General features: G+C 31.7%; 1 protein-coding gene across 1 annotated transcript in view; it reads right to left on the reverse strand.

Moving 5' to 3' along the window:
* Nucleotides 1-3,792, reverse strand: part of LOC110429383 (Chaperone DnaJ-domain superfamily protein) — an 8,111-nt gene extending 4,319 nt beyond the window's left edge. The window contains exons 1-2 of the mRNA XM_021445404.2: nt 2,753-3,792; nt 1-820 (exon numbers count right to left, since the gene is read on the reverse strand). Of these exons, the coding sequence (XP_021301079.1) occupies nt 1-820; nt 2,753-3,381 (1,449 nt within the window). The 5' untranslated portion in view covers nt 3,382-3,792. The remainder of the gene's footprint in view (nt 821-2,752) is intronic.
* Between the last annotated feature and the right edge of the window lie 8,429 nt (nt 3,793-12,221).

The raw sequence follows: 12,221 nt of genomic DNA on the forward strand, positions 1-12,221 counted from the left end.
AAGTTCATCAAATTGAGATGTAACAGAGCTCCTTCCTGCAACACGAGCAGACTGCGAGCTGTGCGAGTACTGAGTTGAATTTGGGAAAGAGGAAAATTCATTGACCTTTTTTGCATTTGTGGAAGAAAATGAGCCTGTGTCTGACTTTGAAACTCGAGGTGGTCTTGGAGGCGGGGGTCTTGAAGGGGGTGGAGCGCTGGTAGGTTGGGTAAAGAGAGGAATCTCTGATACAGTGAGCCACACTTCATCAGATGTGTCAAAGTTCTCCTCAGATCTAGGAGTTGTATTTACCTGGGAACTAGTGTCATTAGAACTGACATTTGAGTATGGAGGAGGGCTAGTAGTTCGACCAACAGAGCTAGGAAAATCGGTTGACACATTGGGCATGTCAAAAACAGGTTGATGAGATTCCGGAAAACTGTCAACAGATGGCATCCTCTTCTTTGTATGATGCTCATATTCTTCATCAATTGGCTCTTTACCAGCAGGAGTTTGTGAACCACTTGCAGTTCTTAAAGGGCTCCTGTCCTTCCCCCTCTTATTGATCTCAGATGACACTGGAGGTACAGATTTTCCAAGACCATCAAGAGGATCTATATCATCAAATACTCCCCCACTTCCAGATGAACTCTCCACTCTTGACTTCGCAGATCCATTAATTTTACTTATTTCTTCCAAGGGGTCTGTAAACAACCCTGAGGACGAATCTGCAGGGACTGATGTTGATTCTAAGACGACAAAGGGGTCTTCCATCATATTGGGGCCAGTCTTGATTGAATTTGAGGCTGGTTTCTGGGACTGGTGGACATCTGAAGTTGACCTGTCCAAAGGGTGAAGCATGACATCAGCTAATATTTGCATGGTATACGTAAGCTAAGTAATATAAGGACAAGAGGCAAATAAGGCTACATTTGACAAATATTGAACTAGAAAGTAGAAACACAATCACAAGCTTCAAACAAAGTGTTTAGAGTCCAAATGTGCCACAAGCATGTATAGTCCTTTAATCCCCTTCCTTCTCACTTAAGCTATCAGTAATGTGTACTACAAGTTTCCAATAAAAACATAATCACAATTGTAATAACAAAAATTATTTATATTTTTTGCCTATTTACATCTTCCATGTCCATTACAACCAAAACCGATGTGTATGATAGCATTGACATTTACTAAAGTTTATAGTACAATATTTCCATATTTCTAGCAATCAAATATTTTCCAAACTCAAAAAGGTTTGTCTCATCTCATAAGAAAATCTCAAAGTTTATCAAAGTCCCTATCATCCTCACTTAATTCCAAAAACATTTGATAACCAACAATTAGACCTATCCAATCCAACCTAACCAATAAATTTAATCTAGGAAATTTGCCATCGTCAAATTTAGGAATATACAGAGGATGACAAGCAATTCTCAACTAATGAAAGAGATCACCGAGGAAGTAGATGACAGAAAGAGGGTTAACAAAGTTACATCCGTATTCATGTGATATCTCTCATAAGACATCATATTCATGCAAGTGTGAGTCTGGTTTGACACACACACTTGGTATCACCTCAAGTTACTCCAAACCTCCCGAAAACTGATTAGTTACCATACCCCACAGAAGCAAGAATTACAACTGATTCTGTATGGGGTTTTCTATGGCTTGATGACTTTCACATGTTAATTACAAACTTTGACACTATGTCATAGGTACAAATGAGCATAGCCCCTCACAAGGGAGTTGAAGAAAACCATGCCCCTAACTTCTTGGCAGATAAATACGCAACAAAGAATGTACAACTTTAATCGGTCAGAACCTAAACAGATATTCCACTACAGAACTACCTAACTTCTTATTTCCTTTTTCTTTTCTTTGGTAGGGACGAGGGTGGCTGAGAGAGATGAGTTCAATACATCCAATTCCATATGCATTTGCAGTGTATAGTAATTAAAAATCCCAAAACAAGGTACTTAGATTTAGCCCTCCTGGTCCTTAATGTAGGTGTCTATGGTGGTTGCTGCTCCAAATGAGACTGCGCAACTGAAAATTGTCCAGTGGGAAAAATACAGAAAAATCCACATATTATTTGCTTCAAATTCATTATGATATATCAACTTTTTACGTGCAACAAACTCCATACCATCAACATTCAGACCAGATCACAAGTCACAGTGTTGATAAACACCAGCAAAGTGTTGTTTTGATTGAATTAAATATATTAAGAAAAAGCTAACGCTATGCAGTTGATAACCAGACAATAAAGAGCCATTAAATGATAAATACCTCTGGAATCTCAAAGTCACCTAAGTCAAGTTTTGCAAGTAAATTGCCTTCTTTAATCACTTACCCAAAAGTGCCAGAATATAGTCACACAAATTTACTGAGTAAACATTTTTCCAGAAATGATTTAACTTGCAGCACACAAAACCAGCAAAACATAACCTTGACTAAAGTCTTACAGAAAACAAGCACAAATCAAAAACCTGTATATAAATTATACTCATTTCATTGACTGCATTGCCTCATTTGTGTGCTAAATACCGAGTGAGCTGCCAAAACCACAACCAAGTCTCAAAAACCAGAGACAAGACTGCACATTTAAGCATTACGCAAAATATCACAAATTGCCAATACTCTTCAACATGAAAGCCAGCACAAATACCTAAATTGAAGTATCCGCAAACAATGCCAGTAAAATAACACATAGCAAAAAAGTAGTATAATATTCATTTATTTCAAAATCAAAGCCTTATAAACTGGAAAATACCTTGCAGGTGCAGGAGAGCTGCTCCGACCGAAACCAGGAAGCAAATCATCAAAAACAGGCGCATCTTTCTCCGCTTTCACTCTCTCGCTCTTTGTCTTCGTGTCAGTCTCTTTCCTCCCTAGATTCCCAAGCAGCTCATCAAACGGCGAGCCGCTTACGGACCTGTGCTTAGGAGGAGGCGAAGACCCCGAGATCGAAGCAAAAACGTCATCGTACTTAGCGGCCGACGCTGATGAGGAAGAGCTCTTGATCCCTGGCAATCCATCGAAAAGATCGTCATCGTAAACAGGCTTGTCAAATACCGGCGGCTTCGGCTCCTTGAAAATGGAGTCGTAATCGAAAGACGACGTTTGAGCGGCTGTGGCTCGAGATTCAGAGGAGTATTTGGGTGGTCCACCAAATACGTCGTTAAAGATGAGCCCGTCGCGATCGTGATCGTCGAAAATGGCATTGGATGATGACTTGGCGTTGCCGGACGAGGATCGGGTAAAATCGGATCGGAACCCGTAATTCGAACCCGAAGAGAAATTGGTACCCGAAGAAGGGTTTCGAGGAGGTGCCATCGGGGCCGACTTGCCTTGAGGTTTGATCCCAAAATCTTTGGCTAATAAACCTGGAAAATCATCCATATCAATTCGGCTTCTTAGATCGGACCGGCGGTTTTTTTCCTAATTTCGTCGCTGATTTGCCGAATCGACTTCGCCCCTAAATTTCTGAGAAGGTTTAGATCTGAGGAGACATAAAGGAAAAAGTAACGAGAAGAAAAAAAAATGGAGGGTGAGGAGTCAATTGTCCAATAATTTTCAGCAAAAATATAGAGAATAATAATATCCTTTATTTTTTATTTTTTTGGAATTAAAAAAAAAATCGGAAGAGAAAGGGAGGGAGACAAGAAAATTGCGTTTTTGGCTACTTTTAGGTTTTAGCTGCTTTTCCTTTTCCCCCTTTCTTTTGTTCTCTCCTTCTCTTCGTCTTCCACTCCCTTCGTTTCCCTGCCCGACTCCAGACCGGTTTGTGTTTTATGTCTCGGTATTTTTGTTTTTTAAATGACCCTTTAGATAGCGAAAATCTAATGCTTCTGATATTTGTTTTTAGTGCTTCCTTAGCCCTTTAAACCTTGAAGATGTTGATTTCTATGGAAACCCACACACAAGTTTTTAACTTTTGTGATTTTACCCCCATGGCCATGAACATGAAAACCTCGCAAACTTCCAAGTCTGGCCACGAAAAATTATCAATCGAAATTCTAAATTTTCAAATTTTAGATATAATTTGTTGAAAATTCTGAACTACTTATTGATTATTTTTAATTGACATAAATTCGTCATAATAAGTTAATAATGAAGATTAGACTAAAATTTTATTTTTTGAGTTATCTTATTCCTTTTTTTTCTTTTATTTTAAAAATTATCTTATTTTTCAATACACACTCACAGCACTTAGACTAAAAACTCATTTCTTTCATATTTCATTTTAATCTAAATCCATATCTCCATCTTCTTTAATCAATTATCCGTTTTCTAATCTTGGATTAGTTATCTCTTTCTAATCTTTTTTCTTTTCACCTCTCTTTTTAGATGTGTTTATAGTTTCATTTGCTTCTAATCTTTAATTTTGAGTACGGCTAAGCAAAAAGTCAAGAACTAATTTCCATTCACATTGAGTTTTGATAAATGCCACCGAGTTAAATTTTTATTAATTTTTATTTTTATAAAATTAATATTTTATTTTATTTTAAATTTAAGTAAATTAAACTAAAAATAATATCAAAAATTTTTGAAAAATTCTTTCAAAATCGAAAATAAAACCAATTCAAACTATTGAAATTCAATTCAGATGGATGCATATTTGGTTTTATTTTGAAAAATAAAAATTTTTATGTATTTATTTTTTAAAATATCAAATCGAACTATATACAATCTTAATTTGAATCATTGATTTTTGTTGATTGAATTTTTGATTACTTTTCGATGTCAAATGATTGATTTTTATGTTAAAAAAACTTAATGATAACATTTAATAGGTTCTCACTATTTAATTTCTTTCTTATTTAACTGCATTTAAATATATGATGTTATATGAAAACAAATATTATTATGTGCTCTTTTAATTTTTTTTTCCAATGAAATTCACATGCGGTTAGAAAAGTAATAATTGTCATACATCATACTAATTAATAACGTGAGAAAAAAATGAAAACTAGTAAATATGTTGTTACTGTCATTTATTATTAATAACATTTAATATTCACCAAATAGTCATGAGGCTTTAGCTAAAGTCTTTAAAGGATAATAAAGGACTAAAGACACTTTCAAAATTAAAAAAAAAAAAAAGAATGATTAAAGAGGAAATGAAGAAGGTGAAACATATGAAGAAATGGAGCAAAGCTAACCATGTTGAAAATATATTATATGCAAAGAATTTTAAGTTTTTTTTTTTCTTTTGCCTAAGGCAAAAGCATGTTAAAGAGGCCTACAAGTGCGCTGAGTTTGTTGGTTGATGGCATCTTGACAGACGTCTAACTTTTCCTGCCGGGCAAAAAGTTGCCCAGTTTTGTCTTTTCATCAGGTGTTTGTCAAAATTTCTTTCTTTTCATTAATCATGCAATTAATTTTTTTCACTCCAGGGAGAAAGGGGAAGAAGCCTCACACCAAAACTCCATTCAGAGCTACAAGGAAAAAATATTGAAGAAACAAACGATGAGTTTCTCCAAGAAAGACAGATAATGGGTGGCAAGTCATGGACACATGAGGAGACTTTTCTTTCATTTTTTTCTCTTTTTAATAGTTTTGAATCATTCCTCCCACCGCTAAAGTCTTTGCCAAGGCCCAAGACTCTTTTCTTATTTTTTAGCAGTTTGAATTTTTCTTATTCAAGCTTTTTTGGTTTTAGTTCTTATGGAAGAGGAGAAGTGACATATGGCTTTCAAAAAAAATAAATTGAAAAGATTTAGGGATACTCGTAAGAGGAAGAGATTAGTCTTGAAGTAGGAGTTTGAGTTTGGGTGAAGGAAGAGATCAGTTTTGAGGTAAGAATTTGAGTTTGGGTGGGATGGACCCAAGACTGTACATTATAGAAAATAAACATTAAATTAAATAAAATTTTCCAATATAGAAACTAAATTAAATAAAACTTTATAATATAGGGGTTTTTTTTATCATTTTTTGTGTCACATTACATATGGGAATGTTGGCCCTCCATAAACTGAAATGTTGTATGAAGTATATAAAATTCTTGAAACATTATAATTTAATATAATTTTTACTTATAATATGAAGTATAAGGAAATCTTTTGTTTTGTTACTCTATTTATGCAATCCAAAAACAAAACATATAATGTCATGACATTATTGTATTAACTTTCCATTATATTCACTTTTCGTATTACAATTAGCCAAATAACTTATTGGTTCTCCCTTAATAAATGATAGCATTTATTCCATGTTGCATTGCACTCTATTAATATCTCAAGTTCTACAACTACATCTTTCATTGCACAAACACATAGGTTGCGTTTGGTGTATTGATGAGAATATGATTATTGAAAATGTGATTGTTAGAAATGTGATTGTTGAAAATATAACCTTGTAGTGTTTAGTATAATAAGGAAAAGTGATGATTTGCGGAGAATGTGATTGCTGAAATGATTACATTGTAATATTAAGTTTGTACGCATTTTATTGAAAATATAATATAAATTGACAAAATTACCCTTATGTATAACAAACATATAAGTTCAATAAATTTATAATTTTTAATATAAAATTTGACTTTTCTACTATAAGCAATTAAAATAATAAATAATAATATTAAAAAATAACATTATAATTTTATTTTAATTATTTAAATATTAAAATATACAAAATTACTAAATATTTATTTTCACCTTAAACTTATAAAATTTAAAAATAAAAAAATTATTCAAAGTAAAAAATATTAATAAATCACATTATCTATCGATAGATTATACTATCCATCGATAGATAAATACCTGCTGTCAAAAGTTTGAATGTAATCTATCGATAAATGAGAACATCTATCAATAGAGATATTATTTTAAGCCTTCTTGAGGTTTCCTTTCTCTCATAATTGTGACACCTAAACACCTTTCTTTCTCAAATTGTCTCAATTTCTTAGTAAATTTTCTCGATTCTAAATTGTTTAAATGTTTCTTTCTCAATTTTTGACATTAAAAACATAAATTTTTCTCAAAACACTTTCAAATTTCTTGCAAATTTGAATTAGGATTTCATAAAACCAAACGTCCCAATCTCTCTAAATTTTGAACTTGGTGGTGAAATTTGATCCAAATGTGCTAGTGATGAAGTACCTTTCCTACAAACAACGAGTAGAAGGAGAAAAAGGCAATGTGAGAAGAAAAAGAAAAAGGCAAAAAAGAATACAGAGAAAAAAGCAAGAAGGAAGAAAGAAAGTGAAAAAGGCAGGAAGGAGAAGAGAAAGGTCAAAAGGTTAAGTTAGGGAATAATTTTTTTTTTACTTTCCATTTGTAAAGGGAAAGTAACTTACCTTCCAAGAAAAAATGAAATGACATTCCCTTTTCTCATTGCAATCACATTGCTAAAAGATTACTTTCTCATCCCCGAAACATCAAACAAACACTGCAATGTGCTTCCCTGCAATTTAATTGCAAGGAATGTCCCTCACTTGCAGTTTACCAAATACCACCATAGAGTAGCTCTCCTCACTTGCTTGTCACATCTCCCTAAAAGACTTCATGAAGATGTCCACATTCCAATCCACATCTTATTTAGTTGCTAGCCCATATACTTCTCTAGTTTACTTAGTATCTAAGGCTTATACTTAGATCTCCAATTCTTTCCATAATCTCTAATTTTAACCAATCTCATCATCACGACAAGCCTTATATCTTCTAGCATTGAGTTGATTAATTGACATCTAGCTTTTATTATCACTCCATTGAAGGTCTCACACATATTGTTGTCAATGATATCATACTTGGAGAAATTAAAGAAGAATGCTTGTGACCAATGCACAACATCCCAATTCTCCATAAAATGGTTTTGTTGCATTCTCAATTCAAGCTAGTTTGGAGATCTAGCACAATGTCAAAACTGATACTTCAACTTTTCATTTTTGAACCTCTTCCCCACCAAGCATAAATATGTCTTGCACACCTTTGTTGTTCAATGAGAGGAAACAACTCATTAACAGCACAAAAAAGCCCTTATAACAACAAAATAAATTTTTTACCAATACAGAGCTTTGTTCAATTTAGTTTTTATACTATAAAGTTTTGTTTAATTTAGTCTTTGTACTATAGAGTTGTGTTCAATTTGGTACTGTACTTTGCAATTTGATGTAATTTGATCCTTATGACATAGCATAAAAATTGAAAAAAAAATTTTGCCATGTCAAAATCATGTTAGTATCGTTTGACACATCAGCACCACATTAGTGCTACTAACAATTAATTTGGATGAAGATAGTAAGGAGAATCCAATTGCACACAATGTTAGAGCATATAACTAAATTGATTAATTTTTTCATAAAGGGACTAAATTGATGAAAATGTCATTGTATAGGGACTTCATGGATAGTTTGACTGATGAAAATTGGTTGTTGACTTTCTTCATGAACCCCATCTATTTATCTTTCATCTTATCCATTTTCCTTTTTTAGGCACTATTCTCTTAGTTGAAGCTTAAAATTTCAGTAATAATAATAATTATAATTAACAGAAAAAAAATATAGATCAAGAATGAGAATAAAATGGTTGATAGAAGAGGCAAATTTATTTGCAAAAAGAAAAAGGTTAGGTTGGTTTAAGTAGCTTGGGGAAAATCATGAATAAAAAAGGTGATAAAATGGTTGGTTTGCTTTGATTGCCAGCTAAATAGTGCATAAGTTTTTTTTTTGTTTTAAAGAAATGAAAATATGTGAATAGCGACAAACTATGTAGAAAAAATAATTAAATTTTATTATTAATTTATTTTAAATTAAAAAGTTGGTTAAGTTGACAAAAACTTGGCTCAATTTTTTTTCATAAAATTCCACTATTCACAAGTTTTTGATATATTATGTAATTTATATAGATAATTGAGTTTAAGGTATGAAGTACCTAATAGGATTCGAGTATTTATATAATGTTGGCGCAAATGGGGTTTAATTGGAAGTCAAAGAAAACCGACAAAATTAACTTCAAGGTGTGCTTATGTAGACACTGTTTTTAAAACTTATTTCAATTGCATCACTTTGCATACAAAAAGAGAATTATATGAAAAACCTTAGGGATACAATGCAACTAATGTCTAATTTCGTCTTACACTTATAAGAGTAGACCGTTAGATACATTCAAGAATTGTAAAGTTGTTTAGCCTTAAAAGTGAATTTTATGTATCAAATAGATTATAAGGAATTTGGACACTTTTTGTAAATGGTGGGAACTCAAAGTGCTTATCTCTTTTTCTAAACTTTTATTCAGAATATAACACTTGTCTCACTTTTATTTTTCTACTATTATCTTGCTTTTGTTATATATCAAAATAATTGTTAACAAGTCCTTTATATAGACTTGCAAACATCTCTTTTTTAAAGACACAATCCTTCCATTAAAGCATCACATCTTTACATGTTACAAGACATAACCCATGGATAAAATGTATTGTTTCAATAATTAACCTATGAAAGGATAATTATTTATATCATAAGATATATTCTTTAAACCATAATATGAAAATGATAACTTTTCATATTATAACTTTTGAATAATTATGTTTTTCAATAGTCATATTATCTTTGAATTTTAAAGGTGTTTTTTCAAATGTCGCTTTGTCAAGAGACATAACTTTTGATATGAAAAACCACCAAAAATAAACCAAATAGAGGGAGAAAAATTTTTAAGGAACCATTTCCCCAACCGAACATGCCGTAAGTAGTAACTCTTGCTTTTATAAACCCAATCATGGTCCAAAAAAACTTGTATATAAAATCCAAAAAAGGAGTATACGTGGGATTCTTAAAGGTGTCCTTCTATAGCTATGTGGTCAAGTTTATGTCATCTTATGACTAACGTTTTACTTGAAATTTCATTAAATCTATTATTATTTAGTTTCTTAATTAATTAAGAAATCTTATTTACCCATTATTTGCAATAATGTCCATTAACAAATTGCAACCAACTTCTACAAAGAAAAGAATTATCAATGAGGTCACTTTCATTACAATATTTACTAATTAGCCTTTTCACCATACTATATTTCCCATGAACTTTATGAATAAAATAATTTCCAAGGTCACATCCAACCCATGTATTAGCAATTCATGATTTTCATTCTTGTTAGATTTTGAAAAATATTTTCTTCAAAAATACTAATATATAATATTACTATAAGTAATATAATTTTAAAACACTTTTTAGAAAAACACGTTGACCATATTTCTTGAGTCCAACGGTCTTATTGAAAATCGTTTGAATATGTTTCTCAATAGAGAGTGGTGAATCTTTTATTGAGCCTTCAATATAATTTGTTTAGTATGTATCTCGTATAATATACTCACTTTTTTGTTTTAAGGTTACAACCCCAATACTTGTGTTAAATCATTTTATCCTTTTTTGTAAAAGTATAACAAGTGTAAGCTTTAAACATTTTGTCATATTAAGTCTAGAACAATTTATTCAAACAAGGAAGTGAAGAACTATAACTCTCCACTTAATAGTTTATCACCTATTAGCATAATTTTTCTACAATATTACCAAATAATTTATGATCATAAATAAATAAAGTACCCATTAAAATATGATATATATAAAATCAGTAATTGATGTAATAATTTATTTATTTAATAAATAAATCATAAATAGTTTTGACCATAGCTTTTGTGATGAATCAAGATCTCATAGCATCAACAAGTAACAAACACCAATAACTTCGTATGAAGTCCACATAAAAAAAAAAAGAAAAAATTGTTAGAACACCAAATTGAAAATTTTGAAAATTGGCTTCAAGGCGTGTATCAATGCCATTGTCCTTAAGGTTTTATTTACCCCCACTTGTAGAGTGTAAAAGAGTTATCTATGTATAAACCTCAAAGATACAATGAAATCTAGTGATTGACGGTGTTTTGCATTGAGGAAATCAATTAACTAAGCACTCAACGGAGTATAACAAGTTTATCAAACTTTTATAATATTTTTTGTAGCCAAATAATATAAAAGAAAACTTGAAAAATGTTTGAGAAAGAAAGGAAATATTTTTCTATTTACTAATGTACATTCTGTTGTCTAAAGTATGGTCCCTTTTATAGGCTTAGATACCTATTCCCAACAAAAATAGTTTGTGTCTCTTTCAAACAGTCACACTTGTCAATTTCAAATAGACATAACTCTTGGTTTTTCCTAACAAACATGACTTTTATTTTTTTTTGTTATTTCTAATAGAGAAAAAAATTTTCAATATAATTTTTCAATAGAAATTTTATTTGAAAATGTTCTAACAAAAATGATATCAAAATTGAAAATGTGAGCTATACTCGAGGTTTTCACAATTTTTGCTGCCCCAATATGGGTTGAAACCATTCTCTTGAGATAGAAAGTGACTCACTCAATGCTGTTCAATGGTCTAATAATCATAACCTAGTCCCTTGGAAGTATAGGAAATGGATCCTTAGGATTGAAAATTTGGTAGGGAGAATCAAAAAATGGAATGTAGTACGTACTTTACGAAGTGCTAATAACACTGCAAACTTGTTAGCAAAAGAAGGAGTCATGAGAAAGGTCAACTTATTCCATGTTTATTTGTGAGCTTTTGTTGTTTGAGTTTCAACCTTGTCTTTGCAGGTTTTTGGATTTGTATGTCACCTTGCAAAGAGGCACCCAATTATTTTTTTTTCTTGTGTTCTTGTTCTCTGCTCTTTTGGTGGCATCAAGAAAGGAGGTTTTGATTCCTATCTTGATTGATCCTATATAGTTGTGAGCCTAGCTATACCTTGTGTTTTTGATCTCGTAAGATGAATTGTTTTTGGATCTTGTGTATAGTGGCTTCTTTATGAATTTTAAGTTAGGGTAGGGAGTTCTTTGTTTCCTGGGTTATGTTGTGGTCTTAGTCTTGATACATCTTGTAAATAGTTTGATCTTTTGTTGCTTTTGGATAATGTTCCTTGAAGGTTTGTGTAAACTTCGAAGAAGAAAGAAAGAAGCTGAAGAATGGAGGAAATATTTAAAAAGGAATAGCTAAATCGTCTTTTTATGTATTATTTACAATATTGAAAAATAGGGACAAACCTTGTGTTTATATGTAGTGCCAAGTCACTACTTTACAAGTCAACAAGTTAGTATTATGTACATCAAAGATAAAAAAAATTAGAATACACACTATATACAAAATACTGTATCTCTATTACCCCTCTCAAGTGGTCCATGGATATCTTTTTTGCTTAACTTACTCTTTAGAAATTGAAATTGAGATGGATGCAGTACTTTTGTGAACAA

The sequence above is a fragment of the Theobroma umbraticum genome, unplaced genomic scaffold, assembly GCF_002168275.2.
Source record: "Theobroma umbraticum cultivar Fairchild unplaced genomic scaffold, ASM216827v3 scaffold_44.0, whole genome shotgun sequence".
NCBI lineage: Eukaryota > Viridiplantae > Streptophyta > Magnoliopsida > Malvales > Malvaceae > Theobroma > Theobroma umbraticum.